This window comes from Pongo pygmaeus, chromosome 11, assembly GCF_028885625.2.
Source record: "Pongo pygmaeus isolate AG05252 chromosome 11, NHGRI_mPonPyg2-v2.0_pri, whole genome shotgun sequence".
NCBI lineage: Eukaryota > Metazoa > Chordata > Mammalia > Primates > Hominidae > Pongo > Pongo pygmaeus.
This window is the reverse complement of record NC_072384.2, coordinates 99,658,560-99,679,828: the sequence shown is the minus strand read 5'-3', so window position 1 is coordinate 99,679,828 and position 21,269 is coordinate 99,658,560. Positions and strand designations below refer to the sequence as shown.

The 21,269-nt window shown below is 41.3% G+C and overlaps 1 protein-coding gene and 1 long non-coding RNA gene across 2 annotated transcripts in view; one reads left to right on the top strand and one right to left on the bottom strand.

The window, feature by feature from the left end:
- Positions 1 to 9,255, bottom strand: part of LOC129032174 (uncharacterized) — a 52,433-nt gene extending 43,178 nt beyond the window's left edge. Inside the window, exon 1 of the long non-coding RNA XR_008501210.1 lies at positions 9,196 to 9,255. This is a non-coding gene — a long non-coding RNA (uncharacterized LOC129032174). The remainder of the gene's footprint in view (positions 1 to 9,195) is intronic.
- Positions 9,256 to 11,666: 2,411 nt separating this feature from the next.
- LOC129031592 (uncharacterized) overlaps positions 11,667 to 21,269 on the top strand; it is a 59,686-nt gene continuing 50,083 nt past the window's right edge. Inside the window, exons 1-4 of the mRNA XM_063648224.1 lie at positions 11,667 to 11,929; positions 12,509 to 12,675; positions 17,989 to 18,134; positions 18,169 to 18,894. Of these exons, the coding sequence (XP_063504294.1) occupies positions 11,802 to 11,929; positions 12,509 to 12,675; positions 17,989 to 18,134; positions 18,169 to 18,894 (1,167 nt within the window). The 5' untranslated portion in view covers positions 11,667 to 11,801. The remainder of the gene's footprint in view (positions 11,930 to 12,508; positions 12,676 to 17,988; positions 18,135 to 18,168; positions 18,895 to 21,269) is intronic.

The window sequence follows — 21,269 nt, the reverse complement described above, 5'->3', positions numbered from 1 at the left end:
TTATAAAGACAAGGGAATTAGGTTGCTCTTGTTGAGTGTGATCAATGCATTGGGAATAGACAATGAAAAGGTGAGGGTAATTCAGGACCAGTGTAAGGTAGAGTGTGAAATTCAGGAGCCTCCTCAGAAGCACATGAAAGGACAATCATCTCCTGCAGCCACAGAGCAGAAATAGTTGAGGATCAGGCCCAGGACTTAATTATAAGAGTAGCTGAGCACCAGAGAGAAATTTAAATTGTCAATCCCCCCAGCAGAGTCCTAGTTAGGAAGAAGTGGGACTCTATGACCTGGATGGGGATATCTGGGTCAGTGCATTAAAGAATCTTGAAATCCTAGGTCCTCTTAGACCCTTGGCATATGCAAAAGTAACCCACTCTTCCCTATTAAAGGATAGCACTCCTCCTTGTTTGAAGACAACACAAAGTCTTCTGCTTTGCAGGACAACACATTCCCTCCCCTTTGCCCCTCCTTTAGAATTTACTCCCAATTCCACTCTTGGCTGCTGACCAGTTATTAGGGACACACCATAACATAACCTGGTGGAGGATATGCTGGGCCTGTGAAGGGTGGAAAGGGACTAGGTACCGAAAGAGCTGTATGACCTAGGAAACCAGGAACCAACAGAAGGAAGGATAATGCATATTGGACTTTTTGATGGCTCTGGATCAAGGCTTATGGAATATAGAGCTGGCTAAAGGATAATTTATCAATATGTGAGCACCTTCCCATCATATGGGTGATCTTGGGCAAATACACAGGAGGCAGTGCTAATATATTGTTGGTCCATAGTAGGTGAAAAAGAAAGGGCAGAACTGCCATGCAAATGGTGAAAAATGGAATCAAAGGCTCAAAGAAAAGCTCAAAGAGGATATCCTGGAATAAATATACTTTATAAAGCCAAAAATGCACCAGCCAACTGTGTTCCACAAGTTGGACTAAAAAACACTCTGTTTACTAAAGTAATAAGGACTATACTGAAGAGAGCTTCAGCATCCTTAAAGACTCAGTGATAACTTTCATCTGTAGACCAGGACAAATGTAGGAGATGCTGTTATAGAACTCAGTCCCCTAGCAGATGTGGAGATGATAGGATCTCAAAATAATGAAGGCCAAGTAGTGGTACTTAACCGTCAGCATCCAGGTTGATGGGATTGCTGTAATGAGTACAAGGTCAGAGCACAGCAAGAGGAATTGTGCCTGACCTGCAGAGACAGCGATAAAGATACCTGGATCTCTAGAATAAGCTGGACAGTCAACAGTATTCTTCAATTTATATAGTCAGCAGCAATTAAGGGTTGATTAGGGCTTAGGGCAGAATAGATGCCCAGTTTCTGTATCTGAGCTAATTTTCAGATCCAGAACTTTTTGAATGAAGAAGAGCCTGGGCCATAAACAGGAAGACTCCGATATCATGGTGAGATTATTTGGTAATAATTTGCTTGTGCTTTGTCAAAACTATCTATGGCCATTTAATCCAGTAACTCATCACAGGAGGACAGTGAATACCTCAATATTTCAAGGACTATTGGACACAGAATTTGAATTAAAATTAATATTTGTTGATATTTGTCATCATGACCTCTTAGAATAGGAAGAGTGGGAGCTACGTAATAAATGAAGTCCTGGCTCAAGTTTGGCTATGCTGTGTTCCCTGAGTCCATGAATGCTCCCAGTGCTCATTCTGCCAATACCTGAATGTATACTTGGATTGGACATACTTGGGAGTTGGCAGAACTCAATGTTGATTCCTTGGCCAATAAGATAGGAGCCATCATAGTGGATAAGGCAAGTGAAATTCTCTGAAACAGCTCTTAATTGTCCCCATCCTTTCTCATCCAAGATGGTAGATGAAAACCAACAGTGTATCCAAGGGTCAAAGGTAGAGAATAAATGTTACCCCTATAGTTAAAAGACTCAGAAGAAGTAACGATTAATTCCTAGTTTATCCTTATTTAGTTCGCCAATGTGTCTCCTACAAAAAAATAAAGTCAATTTTAAGGAATGATAGTAGACTGCACAAACTGAACCATACAGTAACCCTATTTATCACTATCATACTAATTATGGTTTGTTTGCTATAGCAGATTAGCATGGTGCGTGCTCAAGTACACAGCATCCATTCACTGATCTGGTGAATGTAATCTTTTTTTTTTTTTTGAGATGGAGTTTTGCTCTTGTTGCCCACGCTGGAGTGCAATGTCATAATCTCAGCTCACCGCAACCTCCACCTTCGGGGTTCAAGCAATTCTCCTGACTCAGCCTCCTGAGTAGCTGGGATTACAGGCATGCACCACAATGTCCAGTTAATTTTGTATTTTTAGTAGAGGCAGGGGTTTCTCCATGTTGGTCAGGGTCGTCTCGAACTTCTGACCTCAGGTGATCCACCCACCTTGGCTTTCCAAAGTGCTGGGATTACAGGTGTGAGCCACTGCGCCCGGCCTTGATGAAGATAATTTTTCCCATTCCTCTCAGAAAGAAAGACCAGAAACAATTTGAGTTCACATGAGAAAGCAACAATATACATTTATGATCCTGTGCCAGAGCTATGTTCAATCTCTTAGGCTCCATTACCCTATAGGACTGGAACATCTATACATTCTACAGAACATCACCTTGGTTCACTACTGATGACATCCTATTAATTGAACCAGATAAGCAAGTAGAGGCAAGTGTGCTGGAGACGTTGGTAACATGCACTCCAGAGGGTGGGTGATAAATCCAACGAAGATTTAGGAGCCCATAAAGTTTTTAGGGGTCCCATGATCTGGGGTTTTTGACAGCATCCCCATTCAAAGCAAGGACAAATTATTTTGTCTTGTATCTCCGATCATTAAAAAAGGACCATAATGCCTGGTAGGGTTCTTTGAATTTTGAAGGAAGCATCTTTTGCACTTGAGAATATTGCTCTAACTGATTTACTGAATGATAGGGAAGGCTTTTAGCTATGAAAAAGAAATGGCTTTGCAGAAGGCTCATATGACAGTACAAGCAGCTCTGCTTCTTGAAACATATGATCTACTAGACCATTGGTATTAGAGGTAAGTGTGGTGGGAAAAGATATTGTGTAGAGGTTGTGACAGGCTCCAAAAGGGGAATTGCAACATCAACAGCTGACCAGAGCCACACTATCTGTAGTGGAGAACCATATACTTTTCACAAAACAGCTACCAGTGTAATATTAGGCATAAAAAGTCTGCCCACAGTATAAGTGAGCATGCAGCCAGAACCACCTATCAAGGAGCTGGATTCTTTCAGGATCATCAAATCATATTAATTAAGTGAGCCCTGCAGCAATCCATTGTAAAAATGGAAGTGGCACATCTGGGCTGGGGCACAAGTAGGTAGTATAGACCCGTTTGTCATGGTTCATGTCACAATGATGCCTCTCTTGCAGATCATACTTACAGCTGAATCATCTACTTTACGTGGAAAGAGAAGTGGCCTGAAATGAAAACAATATACATATGGATCTATGAGTAGAAGAAAATGGCTGGTTGGTCAGGGTGTTGGAAGGAGAAAGATTGGAAAGTCAGAAACCAGACAGTGGGTTTTGGGAGTGATCTTGAAGTATGAACATTTTTGTGTAGCATGTTAACATCCACCAGAAAGCACCCACCAGGAACAAGGCCCTTCCTTGCAGAATGAATGATAGATAGAGATGATCTTGACAGCATAAAGATTTCTCTATCTTAAAGCAACAGTGCTCCTTCCACAAATATTTATCAAGTGGCTAGTAGGGATCAGGCACTGTTCTTGTGTTTGGAACAGATATATCAAGGGAAAAAACAGGCAGAAATCCCTGGGCTGGTGGAGTTCTAATTGCTGTACTCCACAGCTTACTTCAATTTGACATTTGTGAACAAAGCAGTTGTCTTCCTTACCTTGATCACTGCCAGGAGTGTTTTACAGGCAGCCAAAGTTTGCTTACCATGAGTGTGAGTCCCTTGTTTTCACTAACTTCTATGGTTTGAACGTGTTCCCTAAAAGCATATGTGTTGGAAGCTTAGGCCTCAATGCAGCAGTGTTGAGAGGTGGGACTTTTGGGAGGTGATTGGATCATGAGAGCTCTGTCCTTAAGAATAGATTAATGGTTTATCATAAGACAGGGTTAGTGATCATGAGAGTGGATCTGTTATAAAAGCCAGGTTGGCTCTCAGTGTGCTCCCTTGTCTTATGATGCCCCACACTACCACAGCACTCTGCATAGACTCCTCACCAGCAAGAAGGTCCTCACAAGATGCAGCCCCTCATCTTTGGACTTCCTAGCCTCCAGAACTGTAAAAAATATATTTCTTTCCTTTATAAATTACCCAGTCTCAGGTACTCAGTTGTAGCAAAAGAAAACAGACTAAGGCACTATGCCTCCATGTCAGGGGTTGGCAAATTGTGGCCACTGAATGTTTTTATAAATAAAGTTTTATTGGAACACAGTCACAACCATTATGTCTGTAATTGTTTTTATGCTAGTACATTAGAATTGAGTAGTTGTGACAGAGATTACATGGCCCACAAAGTGTAAAATATTTACCATCTGAGCCTTTATAGTAAATGTTTGCCAACTCATTCTGTGCAAGTGCTCTTTCGGGAGGCTTTTAAGTTTGAAGAACTTTGTAGCGACAGGAACCTCCCAAAGTGAGGAGAAAGCCTGACCCAGCTCTTTATGAGAGCCTGACTGCAGCCTTATCATAGCTTGTCTTCACTCTGTGATGGACATTTTATAGATGAAAGCTACTACTTTGCAACTCAGATTTGTGTCCTAGACATAGAAGGACAAATTTTGAGACAAATTGTAAAATAGAAACATTATTTGGCTGAGCACGGTGGCTCATGCAATAATCCTAACACTTTGGGAGGCTGAGATGGGAGAATCACTTGAGCCCAGGAGTTGAAGACAAGCCTGGCAACATAGTGAGACCCCATCTCTAGAAAAACACTTAAAAATTAGCTGGCCATGGTGGCATGCGCCTGTGGCCACAGTTACTGAGAAGGCTGAGGTAGGAGGATCACTTGGCCTGGGAGGTCAAGGCTGCAGTGTGCCATTAGTGCACCAATGCATTCCAGCCTGGATGACAGAGCAAGATTCTCTCTCTAAAAAAAAGGAAGAAAGAAACTTATAATTCAACAACTATTATTGGCTATACACCAACAAATGAAATATATTTATTTCTTTCCCTTATGAAACTTACAGTCTAATGGGGGAGACAGATAACATGAAATTACAACATAAATAAGCATTTAATTACAAACTGTGAAAAATGCTATCTAGGAAAATAGTAGCCTTGTTGTAGCTTCTCTTTCCATTGTACTGGCATATGATAAGAGGAAATAACAGGATGGGGGTGAGGGCCCTCTTGCTGTTGGGGATTCTCTGCAGAGTCCTGAGGTGGCACAGGGCATCACAACCACCGTTACCTAGGTCACGGAAAGACCTTGGGATCTGCAGGATCAATAGGAGGTAACCAAGTAGGGTGGAAGAGAGAACATTCCAGACAAAGAAACATCATGGAGGAAGTCACTGAGGTCAGGAAGAGAAACAGAAATATAGGAATATGCAGCAGAAGTGCAGTTAACAATGGTAAAAGGGGCTGAAGATGAGACCAGAGTTGCAGGCAGCAGATTTGTAAGCCATGGGAAGGAGTGGAATTTCATTCTAAGAGGCATGGAATGTTTCAGCATGGATAATATGGCCTGCCTGGTGCTTTGAGAAAATTATTCCAGCTACTGTGTAGAAAATGGATTACAGGGTACAAATGTGAATGTCTGGAGAAGAGTTCTGAAGCAAGAGGTGATGATGACTCACTCTAGGCAGTAAAAACTGGAAAGAAGTGCATGGAATTGAGGCATGTTTTGGAGGTCAAAAGGACAGAAATGAGTGACTTTTTAAGTAAATGTGGATGTGTACATGTGGTGGGTGGGTACTGATGGAGAGGAGAGGACTCAAGAATAACTTGGGTGGAGTGGGGGTGAGGGTAAGACTGAACAGGAGGAGACAATTCAGGAGAAACAGTGAGTTGTAAAAATGTAATTCTCACAATACAGACACAAATGATCTTGTCATTAAAAAAGAGGCTTTGCTGGGTGGGGTGGCTCACGCCTGTAATCCCAGCACTCTGGGAGGCCGAGGTGGGCGGATCACGAGGTCAGGAGATTGAGACCATCCTGGCTAACACCGTGAAACCCCGTCTCTATTAAAAATACAAAAAAAATTAGCCGGGCATGATGGCGGGCACCTGTAGTCCCAGCTACGTGAGAGGCTGAGGCAGGAGAATGGTGTGAACCCGGGAGGCGGAGCTTGCAGCGAGCCCAGATGGCACCACTGCACTCCCACCTGGGCGACAGAGCAAGACTCCGTCTCAAAAAAAAAAAAAAAAAGAGAGGCATTTTGGAAACCAACCTGATTGCACAAGTAAGTCTTTGATGGGCTCAGATTTAAAATAAAAGTATTTTAAAAAGATAAAAATCGAATATTTGCCGTATTTGATATATTGTCATATATCAACAGTATATGAACACTGTCAGTATTCAACATACTATTGAAACAAATCCCCCAGATTCCTTTTTCAGTTTCTGTATATGCCTTTGCTTCTACCAGCCAATACCTGCAAAAACCTTCAGAAGACTGCAGTTGGACTACTGCAGCTGCTCACGCACATGCACATACACGCACACACACACATACACACACCCACACACACCCCGAGAGCCAGAGGGACTGGGCAGTTTAAGCTCTCACAGACACATCTTCCACCCCCTTTCCCTGCCCTGTTCCCCCAGCCAATGATCCACTGGTGCAGAGTATGAAAGCCCAGGTTTCTGGCTTCAACTAGGAAAAAACTTGAGGCATAATTTAACTCTAGAGTTTTCCTACAGGGCTGGGCTGAGGTTGACTTTTGCTTGGATCCCATCCTTGCTTCGTTTCTTTCTTTTTGCTGTCTTACTTTCTTCATTCCCTTACTGGATTTTCCTGGGTTCACTTCCTTAATAAATCTCTTGCATACACACCCTTGTCTCAGGATTCGATTCTGAGAAACCTGTCCTAAGACACTTCCCAAGGATATATACTATAGAATAGGGTGAATTCAAATAATTGATCTAGAAAAAGCTAAAATCCTTAAGGAAGTGAAGCTTGTAAACAAACAAACATTATTCCAGCTATGTTTCCAAAAGGAAAAGAAACAACAGAAAGCTAGGAAGTTTTATGGTATAGAAAGTGACATATAGGAAGCTTCACTTCTCAACTCCTGTGTTGACTCTATCCAGTCTAGCAAGGAAAATAATCTCTTCCAAAAAGAAAGAGTAGAGCAACCTTGGTTAAGAAAATAGAGAGGACAGAGCAGAATGTACTAATTTCAATATATTCACATCTCTGGTCTAAGGCAAGTCATAACCCAGAACTTTAAGTAACATTTCATGATGTGATCTCATAAACACTTGTAGATTTTTGAGAAACTATAAAGAATGGGGAAATTGCTTGGATAATGGAGCTGGAAAAATGTTTTCCTGATTTTCAGAAAAGGGAAAAATGTAGAATGATAAATTTGATTGTTAATTGCTTCCTAGTTTCAAGAATGGATAATCAAAGAGACAAATACTAGAAAAAAGTGCAGTGAGGCCAGGCACAATGGCTCATGCCTGTAATCCCAGCACTTTGAGAGGCCCGAGGCAGGCAGATCACTTGAGGCCAGGAATTCAAGACAAGCCTGGCCAACATGGTGAAATCTCTACTAAACAAAAAAAAAATTAGCTGGTCGTGGTGGTGTACCTGTAGTCCCAGCTGCTTGGGAGGCTGAGGCAGGAGAATTGCTTGAACCCAAAAGGTGGGGGCAGCAGTGATCCGAAATCACACCACTGCACTCCAGCAGCCTGGGTAACAGAGTGAGACTTTGTCTCAAAAAAGAAGAAGAAAGAAAGAAAAGAAAAGAAAAAAATGCAGTAATTACTAGGTACTAACATAGAATCACAAAGAACCTTTCACTTTTAAATTGGGTTACTGGGGGTGGGGGTGGGGGGAGGGAGAGCGTCAGGATAAATAGCTAATCCATGTGGGGCTTAATACCTAGGTGATGGGTTGATAGGTGCAGCAAACCACCATGGGACATGTTTACCTATGTAACAAACCCGCACATCCTGCCCATGTACCCTGGAACTTCAAATAAAATAAGATTAAATAAAATTAAAAAAATAATAAATCAGGTTATTGAGTAGAATATTCTTGACATAATGAGTAGTTATGAGTAAGGTATTTGATAAAGGCTCACATGATTGATTATCTTGTGGATAAGATGAGGAAATGTTACCTTGATGATTGTGAAGTGTAATCCAAACTGGTGTCAATTAATAAATTGAGGTTAACCTGGAAAAGATGTTCTTGAGAATGTGCTGTTGGGAGCTTCATTTTCTTCATTGATCTAGGTGGCTAGCACAATCTCCTATGCTCTGGCCTTTTCCATTCCTGAATTCCCACCAAACCTGCTTTCCTATTTCCAATGCTTCAGCCCTTCATTGGTCCCACAATATACCAGCCTCCTCAGCTGCATCTAGTGACTGGGGTGGCATTCACACACACTCCAGCATACGCCTTAGTTTTTCTGTTGCTCTCAACCTAGAAATATTCCCCCTTTGGAATAATTCAACCTTCCATTTTCTTATGATTCTGTCTACTTAGAAATATTAGAGAAAATTGCAAACTAATAGCTTTCAATTCCAGATGTCCTTCCTTAATTTCTTTTCTCTCAAGTTTTCTACCCTCTGTGACTAACACCATTTATTGAAGATGAAATCCCCAGAGTACTTTTGACCCTGTTCTCTTCCTTACTCTTTATATAATTTTTGTTTGTTTTTTTTCACTCCTCTCAGCTCATACTTATTCACTCTTTATATTTAATTGGTCAGATAGTCTTAATTATTCCACCTCTGAAAAATTCTGAATTCTGTCTCCTCTTCTCTCCTACTGTCCTTGCTGTACTTCAGTCCTTATTAACTCTTACCTGAAATATTGCAGTAGCCTCCTAACTGGCCTCTCTGATTTTAGTGTTCTTCTTTGCCAAGAGAAGATGCTTCATCATCCCAGCTGCTGCTGGAGATGTTCTGCTAACATAAACAGCTGATCAGGTTATTCCCCTTGCTTGAAAGTCTCCTAGTTTAATCTCCTTAATGGGGTAAGTAACGGCAATCAAACTAGCTGACCCCACCTACCTCTCCAGTTTCATCCCTTGGGCTCCTCATCTCTGTGTCTCTCTAGATGGTGAATGCTTTGAAGACAAAGATCTTTTTCATTTTTGTATTCCTCTTTCCTAGAAAAACAGCAGATACATAGTGGATCTTTTGTAAATTAGTGAACAACTGAAAACATGGAAAAAGGCTTTTCAAATTATTCAGGATTCAAATATGCAGAGGGTATCATAGCAAAATAAAATTAATACAAAATACAAATTTAGAAAGATTTCAATATGCTGTATCTGAAACTAATGAAACTATTTTAATGGGGACCAATGATTCAAAACTCAACTATGCAAGAATAAAATGAAGGAGGCCTGCTGTCTTAGTCTGGTTTTTTTATTGCTTGTAGCAGAATAGCTGAAACTGAGTAATTTATAAGAAGCAAAATGTATTTCTTACAGTTCTGGAGGCTGGGAAATCCAAGGTTGAGGGGGCCCATCTGGTGAAATCCTTCTTGCTAGTGGGGACTCTGTACAGAGTCCTGAGGTGTATCACATGGCAAGGGGGCCGAGTGTGCTAACATGCTTGCTCAGGTCTCTCTTCCTTTCTTAGAAAGCCAGCAATCCTACTTCCATGATAAACCATTAATCCATTAACCCATTAATCCATCAACCCATGAATGGATTAATCCATTCATGAGCACAGAGCCCTCATGATCCAATCACTTAAAGGTCCCACCTCTCAATATTGCCACATCGGGGATTAAGTTTCAACATGAGTTTTGGCTGGAAATAATCAAACCATAGCACCTACCTTACGCTCAGTTAAGATGAAAAATACCCAGGGGTTTAGTTGTATTACAACTGAATAGTGGCCAGAAGTGTGTTCTGGCTAGCAAAATTTTATGAAACCCTAAGTTGCATTTCTAAACAAAGGACGAGATAATGGAGAATATGGTTCCACAATCATTTGTGCTGGTCAGAACAAAACTAGGTTTCAGGGACACTGACAGCTGAAGCTCAATCAGAGAATGGCATGTAGGAGGAGGGAGGTTCTGGAAAATATTCATGTGAAGAACCATTAAAAACTGAGAGTATTTACCTTAGAGGAGAGAAAACTTAAAGGGAAAATTAGTTTCCTAAAATTTTTGCAAAGTGACTAGAAGTGTTTGGTATTAGCTGAGTTCTTCTGAGGGCAGAACTAGCATGAATGAAATGGCATTAGAAAGGCAGATGACTTCAGTTTTATATAATGAAGACATTTCTATTAATGAGAGTTATTAAACAAATACATGGGCTATTGTTTGAATTTCTTGAAAACTGGAAATGTTCAGGCAACAGCTGAATGATGGTATGTCAGCAGTATCGGAGAAGGAATTCTAGACAGCCTCCAAGATTTTTCTAACGCCAAGATTTTACAGTCCTATATTTTATTTTTAGTTAAGTTTTAAAGGAGACCACCGAGAAAATCCATTTGGAAACTTTCAATAACAGTGTAAGGTATAGAAATCCCAAGCCACCAACTAAATTTGTCTAAAAGGCAACCCCTAACCTCCTTGGTGAAGGCTTGTCTTCTGTTTCATTGTTTTGGCGCCCTAAGCACCCACAAGTGGGTGCTTGTGGGGAAAGGATCATGGATGTGATTGAAATCCTTAGGGCTAAGCTCAGGATTAGAATTAGTAGTTAAACAACTGTGCAAAGATGTTTGCAAATCCTGATGAGGAAGCAAAGGTAGAGAGAAAAGTGTCCAAAATGGAACCTTCATCAGACCCAAGAATTCTCCTTTGTTTAAGTCCAGAGGAGGCTAAGTAGAAGCAAACACAGAGGAAGCATTTTGCTGTCAACTCCAAGGCCCTAGAGCTGAACTCCTCAACATGTTCCTCTCTATGTCTTTGGCTGCTTGCTCAGTTGCTTGTTTTCTCCAACTACAAAACATAGAGACTAAGAGGCACCACCGATCCCATTCACCAGAAGCCGGGATTCATGAGTTAATGTCTGCAAAGCATTTTGAGCTTGTTGGAAGAAAGGCGCTAGATAAATACAAAGTGTTGTTGTTATTATAGGGAAGAAAAAGCAACTGTTAGCTCAGGGTCTATAATTAGGAAGCAAATATAGTGTCTGGTGGCTTTGATAATAGGATTTCTATGAAGATGTGGCATGCAGTAAGACCGTTGACTGAAATGTTATAAATGACATGATTTTTGCCATCCGAGTCAAAATCCTTAACATTTTAGTTTTAGGTTTTGTCTTCCTGCCCCTCTTCCTGCCCCTCCCCCCACACTCTATTTTTAAGTAAACTCTAAGAAAGCAAGTGTCAAATTAACAGCTCTGAAACTAATAAACTTAGTGTGTTTTTGGAGAAAGTATGGTCCTGAAGGCATCTGGACTTGTAGGGAAAAGCGAGAGAGATCAGATTGTTACTATGTCTACTTCTTTCTACACAGACATAGTAACAAGAGAGATCAGATTGTTGCTATGTCTGTGTAGAAAGAAGTAGACATAAGAGACTCCATTTTGTTCTGTATTAAGAAAAATTCTTCTGCCTCGAGATGCTGTTAATCTGTGACCTTACCCCCAACCCCGTGCTCTCTGAAACATGTGCTGTGTCAAACTCAGGGTTAAATGGATTAAGGGTTGTGCAAGATGTGCTTTGTTAAACAAATGCTTGAAGGCAGCATGCTCCTTAAGAGTCATCACCACTCCCTAATCTCAAGTACCCAGGGACACAGAAACTGCAGAAGGCCGCAGGGACCTCTGCCTAGGAAAGCCAGGTACTGTCCAAGGTTTCTCCCCATGTGATAGTCTGAAATATGGCCTCGTGGGAAGGGAAAGACCTGACCGTCTCCCAGCCCGACACCCGTAAAGGGTCTGTGCTGAGGAGGATTAGTATAAGAGGAAGGCATGCCTCTTGCAGTTGAGACAAGAGGAAGGCATCTGTCTCCTGCCAGTCCCTGGGCAATGGAATGTCTCGGCATAAAACCCGATTGTACGTTCCATCTACTGAGATGGGGAAAAACCGCCTTAGGGCTGGAGGTGAGACATGTGGGCAGCAATACTGCTTAGCAAAGCATTGAGATGTTTATGTGTATGCATATCTAAAGCACAGCACTTGATTCTTTACCTCGTCTATGATGCAAAGACCTTTGTTCACATGTTTGTCTGCTGACCCTCTCCCCACTATTGTCTTCTGACCATGACACATCCCCCTCTCTGAGAAACACCGACAAATAATCAATAAATACTAAGGGAACTCAGAAGCCAGGGGGATCCTCCATATGCTGAACGCTGGTCCCCTGGGTCCCCTTATTTCTTTCTCTATACTTTGTCTCTGTGTCTTTTTCTTTTCCAAGTCTCTCGTTCCACCTAACGAGAAACACCCACAGGTGTGGAGGGGCAACCCACCCCTTCATCTGGTGCCCAACGTGGAGGCTTTTCTCTAGGGTGAAGGTACGCTCGAGCGTGGTCATTGAGGACAAGTCGACGAGACATCCTGAGTACGTCTACAGTCAGCCTTATGGTAAGCTTGCGCACTCGGAAGAAAGCTAGGGTGATAATGGGACAAACTAAAAGTAAAACTAAAAGTAAATATGCCTCTTATCTCAGCTTTATTAAAATTCTTTTAAAAAGAGGGGGAGTTAAAGTATCTACAAAAAATCTAATCAAGCTATTTCAAATAATAGAACAATTTTGCCCATGGTTCCCAGAACAAGGAACTTTAGATCTAAAAGATTGGAAAAGAATTGGTAAGGAACTAAAACAAGCAGGTAGGAAGGGTAATATAATTCCACTTACAGTATGGAATGATTGGGCCATTATTAAAGCAGCTTTAGAACCATTTCAAACAGAAGAAGATAATGTTTCAGTTTCTGATGCCCCTGGAAGCTGTGTAATAGATTGTAAAGAAAATACAGGGAGAAAATCCCAAAAGGAAACGGAAAGTTTACATTGCGAATATGTAGCAGAGCCGGTAATGGCTCAGTCGACGCAAAGTGTTGACTATAATCAATTACAGGAGGTGATATATCCTGAAACATTAAAATTAGAAGAAAAAGGTCCAGAATCAGTGGGGCCATCAGAGTCTAAACCATGAGGGCCAAGTCCTCTTCCAATAGGTCAGATGCCCGTAGCATTACAACATCAAACGCAGGTTAGAGAAAATAAGACCCAACCGCCAGTAGCTTATCAATACTGGCCGCCGGCTGAACTTCAGTATTGGCCACCCCCAGAAAGTCAGTATGGATGTCCAGGAATGCCCCCCACAGGGCAGGGCACCTTACCCTCAGCCGCCCACTAGGAGACTTAATCCTACGGCACCACCTAGTAGACAGGGTAGTGAATTACATGAAATTATTGATAAATCAAGAAAGGAAGGAGATACTGAGGCATGGCAATTCCCAGTAATGTTAGAACTGATGCCACCTGGAGAAGGAGCCCAAGAGGGAGAGCCTCTCACAGTTGAGGCCAGATACAAGTCTTTTTCAATAAAAATGCTAAAAGATATGAAAGAGGGAGTAAAACAGTATGGACCCAACTCCCCTTATATGAGGACAGTATTAGATTCCATTGCTCATGGACATAGACTCATTCCTTATGATTGGGAGATTCTGGCAAAATCGTCTCTCTCACCCTCTCAATTTTTACAATTTAAGACTTGGTGGATTGATGGGGCGCAAGAACAGGTCCGAAGAAATAGGGCTGCCAATCCTCCAGTTAACATAGATGCAGATCAACTATTGGGAACAGGTCAAAATTGGAGCACTATTAGTCAACAAGCATTAATGCAAAATGAGGCCATTGAGCAAGTTAGAGGTATCTGTCTTAGAGCCTGGGAAAAAATCCAAGACCCAGGAACTGCCTGCCCCTCATTTAATACAGTAAGACAAGGTTCGAAAGAGCCCTACCCTGATTTTGTGGCAAGGCTCCAAGATGTTGCTCAAAAGTCAATTGCCAATGAAGAAGCCCGTAAAGTCATAGTGGAGTTGATGGCATACGAAAACGCCAATCCTGAGTGTCAATCAACCATTAAGCCATTGAAAGGAAAGATTCCTGCAGGATCAGATGTAATCTCAGAGTATGTAAAAGCCTGTGATGGAACTGGAGGAGCTATGCATAAAGCTACGCTTATGGCTCAAGCAATAGCGGGAGTCGTTTTAGGAGGACAAGTTAGAACATTTGAAGGGAAATATTATAATTGTGGTCAAATTGGTCATTTAAAACAGAATTGCCCAGTCTCAAATAAACAGAATATAACTATTCAAGCGACTACAACTACAGGTAGAGAGCCACCTGACTTATGTCCAAGATGTAAAAAAGGAAAACATTGGGCTAGTCAATGTCATTCTAAATTTGATAAAAATGGGCAACCATTGTCAGGAAATGAGCAAAGGGGCCAGCCTCAGGCCCCACAACAAACTGGGGCATTCCCAATTCAGCCCTTTGTTCCTCAGGGTTTTCAGGGACAACAACCCCCACTGTCCCAAGTGTTTCAGGGAATAAGCCAGTTACCACAATATAACAATTGTCCCCCGCCACAAGTGGCAGTGCATCAGTAGACTTATGTACTATACAAGCAGTCTCTCTGCTTCCAGGGGAGCCCCCACAAAAAATCCCCACGGGGTATATGGCCCGCTGCCTGAGGGGACTGTAGGACTAATCTTGGGAAGATCAAGTCTAAATCTAAAGGGAGTTCAAATTCATACTGGTGTGGTTGATTCAGACTATAAAGGCGAAATTCAATTGGTTATTAGCTCTTCAATTCCTTGGAGTGCCAGTCCAGGAGACAAGATTGCTCAATTATTACTCCTACCATATATTAAGGTTGAAAATAGTGAGATAAAAAGAACAGGAGGGTTTGGAAGCACTGATCTGACAGGAAAGGCTGCATATTGGGCAAGTCAGGTCTCAGAGAACAGGCCTGTGTGTAAGGCCATTATTCAAGGAAAACAGTTTGAAGGGTTAGTAGACACTGGAGCGGATGTCTCTATCATTGCTTTAAATCAGTGGCCAAAAAATTGGCCTAAACAAAAGGCTGTCACAGGACTTGTTGGCATAGGCACAGCCTCAGAAGTGTATCAAAGTACTAAGATTTTACATTGTTTAGGGCCAGATAATCAAGAAAGTACTGTTCAGCCAATGATTACTTCAATTCCTCTTAATCTGTGGGGTCGAGATTTATTACAACAATGGGGTATGGAAATCACTATGCCCGCTCCATCATATAGCCCCGCGAGTCAAAAAATCATGACCAAGATGGGATATATACCAGAAAAGGGACTAGGAAAAATGGAGATGGCATTAAAGTTCCAATTGAGACTAAAATAAATCAAGAAAGAAAAGGAATAGGGTATCCTTTTTAGGGGCAGCCACTGTAAAGCCTCCAAAACCCATACCATTAACTTGGAAGACAGAAAAACCAGTATGGGTAAATCAGTGGCCACTACCAAAACAAAAACTGGAGGCTTTACATTTATTAGCAAATGAACAGTTAAAAAAAGGACATATTGAGCCTTCATTCTCACCTTGGAATTCTCCTGTGTTTGTAATTCAGAAGAAATCTGGCAAATGGCGTATGTTAACTGACTTAAGGGCCGTAAACACCGTTATTCAACCCATGGGGCCTCTCCAACCCGGGTTGCCCTCTCCGGCCATGATCCCAAAAGACTGGCCCTTAATTATAATTGATCTAAAGGATTGCTTTTTTACCATCCCTCTGGTGGAGCAAGATTGCAAAAAATTTGCCTTTACTATACCAGCCATAAATAATAAAGAACCAGCCACCAGGTTTCAGTGGAAAGTGTTACCTCAAGGAATGCTTAACAGTCCAACTATTTGTCAGACTTTTGTAGGTCGAGCTCTTCAACCAGTTAGAAACAAGTTTTCAGACTGTTATATTATTCATTATACTGATGATATTTTATGTGCTGCAGAAACGAGAGATAAATTAATTGACTGTTATACATTTCTGCAAGCAGAGGTTGCCAACGCAGGACTAACAATAGCATCTGATAAGATCCAAACTTCTATTCCTTTTCATTATTTAGGGATGCAGATAGAAAATAAAAAAATTAAGCCACAAAAAATAGAAATAAGAAAAGACACATTAAAAACACTAAATGATTTTCAAAAATTGCTGGGAGATATTAATTGGATTTGGCCAACTCTAGGCATTCCTACTTATGCCATGTCAAATTTGTTCTCTATCTTAAGAGGAGACTCAGACTTAAATAGTAAGAGAATGTTAACCCCAGAGGCAAAAAAGAAATTAAATTAGTGGAAGAGAAAATTCAGTCAGTGCAAATAAATAGAATAGATCCCTTAGCCCCACTCCAACTTTCGATTTTTGCCACTGCACATTCTCCAACAGGCATCATTATTCAAAATACTGATCTTATGAAGTGGTCATTCCTTCCTCACAGTACAGTTAAGACTTTTACATTGTACTTGGATCAAATAGCCACATTAATTGGTCAGACAAGATTATGAATAATAAAATTATGTGGAAATGACCCAGACAAAATAGTTGTCCCTTTAACCAAGGAACAAATTAGACAAGCCTTTATAAATTCTGGTACATGGCAAATTGGCCTTGCTAATTTTGTGGGAATGATTGATAATCATTACCCAAAAACAAAAATCTTCCAGTTTTTGACTACTTAGATTCTACCTAAAATTACCAGACGGAAACCTTTAGAAAATGCTCTAACAGTATTTACTGATGGTTCCAGCAATGGAAAAGTGGCTTACACAGGGCCAAAAGAACGAGTAATCAAAACTCCATATCAATCAGCTCAAAGAGCAGAGTTGGTTGCAGTCATTACAGTGTTACAAGATTTTGACCAACCTATCAATATTATATCAGATTCTACATACGTAGTACAGGCTACAAGGGATGTTGAGACAGCTCTAATCAAATATAGCATGGATGATCAATTAAACCAGCTATTCAATTTATTACAACAAACTGTAAGAAAAAGAAATTTCCCATTTTATATTACTCATATTCGAGCACACAGTAATTTACCAGGGCCTTCGACTAAAGCAAATGAACAAGCTGACTTACTGGTATCATCTGCATTCATAAAAGCACAAGAACTTCATGCTTTGGCTCATGTAAATGCAGCAGGATTAAAAAACAAATTTGATGTCACATGGAAACAGGCAAAAGATATTGTACAACATTGCACCCAGTGTCAAGTCTTACACCTGCCCACTCAAGAGGCAGGAGTTAATCCCAGAGGTCTGTGTCCTAATGCATTATGGCAAATGGATGTCACACATGTACCTTCATTTGGAAGATTATCATATGATCATGTAACAGTTCATACTTACTCACATTTCATATGGGCAACTTGCCAAACAGGAGAAAGTACTTCCCATGTTAAAAAAACATTTATTGTCTTGTTTGGCTGTAATGGGAGTTCCAGAAAAAATCAAAACTGACAATGGACCTGGATATTGTAGTAAAGCTTTCCAAAAATTCTTAAATCAGTGGAAAATTTCACATACAACAGGAATTCCTTATAATTCCCAAGGACAGGCCGTAGTCGAAAGAACTAATAGAACACTCAAAACTCAATTAGTTAAACAAAAAGAAGGGAGAGACAGTAAGGAGTGTACCACTCCTCAGATGCAACTTAATCTAGCACTTTATACTTTAAATTTTTTAAACATTTATAGAAATCAGACTACTACTTCTGCAGAACAACATCTTACTGGTAAAAAGAACAGCCCACATGAAGGAAAATTGATTTGGTGGAAGATAATAAAAATAAGACATGGGAAATAGGGAAGGTGATAATGTGGGGGAGAGGTTTTGCTTGTGTTTCCCCAGGAGAAAATCAGCTTCCTGTTTGGATACCCACTAGACATTTGAAGTTCTACAATGAACCCATCAGAGATGCAAAGAAAAGCACCTCCGTGGAGACGGAGACACCGCAATTGAGCACCGTCGACTCACAAGATGAACAAAATAGTGATGTCAGAACAACAGACGAAGTCGCCATCCACCAAGAAGGCAGAGCCGCCGACTTGGGCACAACTAAAGAAGCTGACGCAGTTAGCTACAAAATGTCTAGAGAACACAAAGGTGACACAAACTCCAAGGCTGCTGCTTGCAGCCTTGATGATTGTATCAACGGTGGTAAGTCTCCCTATGCCTGCAGGAGCAGCTGCAGCTAATTATACCTACTGGGCCTATGTGCCTTTCCCGCCCTTAATTCGGGCAGTCACATGGATGGATAATCGTATAGAAGTATATGTTAATGATAGTGTATGGGTACCTGGCCCCACAGATGATCGCTGCCCTGCCAAACCTGAAGAAGAAGGGATGATGATAAATATTTCCATTGGGTATCGTTATCCTCCTATTTGCCTAGGGAGAGCACCAGGATGCTTAATGCCTGCAGTCCAAAATTGGTTGGTAGAAGTACCTACTGTCAGTCCTAACAGTAGATTCACTTATCACATGGTAAGCGGGATGTCACTCAGGCCACGGGTAAATTATTTACAAGACTTTTCTTATCAAAGATCATTAAAATTTAGACCTAAAGGGAAACCTTGCCCCAAGGAAATTCCCAAAGGATCAAAAAATACAGAAGCCTTAGTTTGGGAAGAATGTGTGGCCAATAGTGTGGTGATATTACAAAACAATGAATTTGGAACTATTATAGATTGGGCACCTCGAGGTCAATTCTACCACAATTGCTCAGGACAAACTCAGTTGTGTCCAAGTGCACAAGTGAGTCCAGCTGTTGATAGCGACTTAACAGAAAGTCTAGACAAATATAAGCATAAAAAATTACAGTCTTTCTACCCTTGGGAATGGGGAGAAAAAGGAATCTCTACCCCAAGACCAAAAATAATAAGTCCTGTCTCTGGTCCTGAACATCCAGAATTGTGGAGGCTTACTGTGGCCTCACACCGCATTAGGATTTGGTCTGGAAATCAAACTTTAGAAACAAGAGACCGTAAGCCATTTTATACTATCGACCTAAATTCCAGTCTAATGGTTCCTTTACAAAGTTGCGTAAAGCCCCCTTATATGCTAGTTGTAGGAAATATAGTTATTAAACCAGACTCCCAAACTATAACCTGTGAAAATTGCAGATTGTTTACTTGCATTGATTCAACTTTTAATTGGCAGCACCGTATTCTGCTGGTGAGAGCAAGAGAAGGCGTGTGGATCCCTGTGTCCATGGACCGACCGTGGGAGGCCTCGCCATCCGTCCATATTTTGACTGAAGTATTAAAAGGTGTTTTAAATAGATCCAAGAGATTCATTTTTACTTTAATTGCAGTGATTATGGGATTAATTGCAGTTGCAGCTACGGCTGCTGTGGCAGGAGTTGCGTTGCACTCTTCTGTTCAGTCAGTAAACTTTGTTAATGATTGGCAAAAAAAATTCTACAAGACTGTGGAATTCACAATCTGGTATTGATCAAAAATTGGCAAATCAAATTAATGATCTTAGACAAACGGTCATTTGGATGAGAGACAGACTCATGAGCTTAGAACATCGTTTCCAGTTACAATGTGACTGGAACATGTCAGATTTTTGTATTACACCCCACATTTATAATGAGTCTGAGCATCACTGGGATATGGTTAGATGCCATCTACAAGGAAGAGAAGATAATCTCACTTTAGACATTTCCAAATTAAAAGAACAAATTTTCGAAGCATCAAAAGCCCATTTAAATTTGGTGCCAGGAACTAAGGCAGTTACAGGAGTTGCTGATGGCCTCGCAAATCTTAACCCTGTCACTTGGGTTAAGACCGTTGGAAGTACTACGATTATAAATTTCATATTAATCCTTGTGTGCCTGTTTTGTCTGTTGTTAGTCTGCAGGTGCACCCAACAGCTCCGAAGAGACAGCGCCCATCGAGAACGCGCCATGATGACGATGGCGGTTTTGTCGAAAAGAAAAGGGGGAAATGTGGGGAAAAGCAAGAGAGATCAGATTGTTACTATGTCTACTTCTTTCTACACAGACATAGTAACAAGAGATCAGATTGTTGCTATGTCTGTGTAGAAAGAAGTAGACATAAGAGACTCCATTTTGTTCTGTATTAAGAAAAATTCTTCTGCCTCGAGACGCTGTTAATCTGTGACCTTACCCCCAACCCCGTGCTCTCTGAAACATGTGCTGTGTCAAACTCAGAGTTAAATGGATTAAGGGTTGTGCAAGATGTGCTTTGTTAAACAAATGCTTGAAGACAGCATGCTCCTTAAGAGTCATCACCACTCCCTAATCTCAAGTACCCAGGGACACAGAAACTGCAGAAGGCCGCAGGGACCTCTGCCTAGGAAAGCCAGGTATTGTCCAAGGTTTCTCCCCATGTGATAGTCTGAAATATGGCCTCGTGGGAAGGGAAAGACCTGACCGTCCCCCAGCCCGACACCCGTAAAGGGTCTGTGCTGAGGAGGATTAGTATAAGAGGAAGGCATGCCTCTTGCAGTTGAGACAAGAGGAAGGCATCTGTCTCCTGCCCGTCCCTGGACAATGGAATGTCTCGGTATAAAACCCGATTGTACGTTCCATCTACTGAGATAGGGAAAAACCGCCTTAGGGCTGGAGGTGAGACATGCGGGCAGCAATACTGCTTAAGCATTGAGATGTTTATGTGTATGCATATCTAAAGCACAGCACTTGATTCTTTACCTCATCTATGATGCAAAGACCTTTGTTCACGTGTTTGTCTGCTGACCCTCTCCCCACTATTGTCTTGTGACCATGACACATCCCCCTCTCTGAGAAACACCGACAAATAATCAATAAATACTAAGGGAATTCAGAAGCCAGGGGGATCCTCCATATGCTGAATGCTGGTCCCCTGGGTCCCTTATTTCTTTCTCTATACGTTGTCTCTGTGTCTTTTTCTTTTCCAAGTCTCTCGTTCCACCTAACGAGAAACACCCACAGGTGTGGAGGGGCGACCCACCCCTTCATGGACTTGCTTCTTTCTTGCCGAGGCCAAATCTTGAAGACTTTAAGTTGAGCGTCAAGATGTTCCACTGAGCGCTTTCAGATCCTGGATTCTTATGCTCTATGTTGAGTCTTCAATTTGTAATCCCAGGGCCCTGTTGGAGGCCTAATCCTACAGAATGGAAGA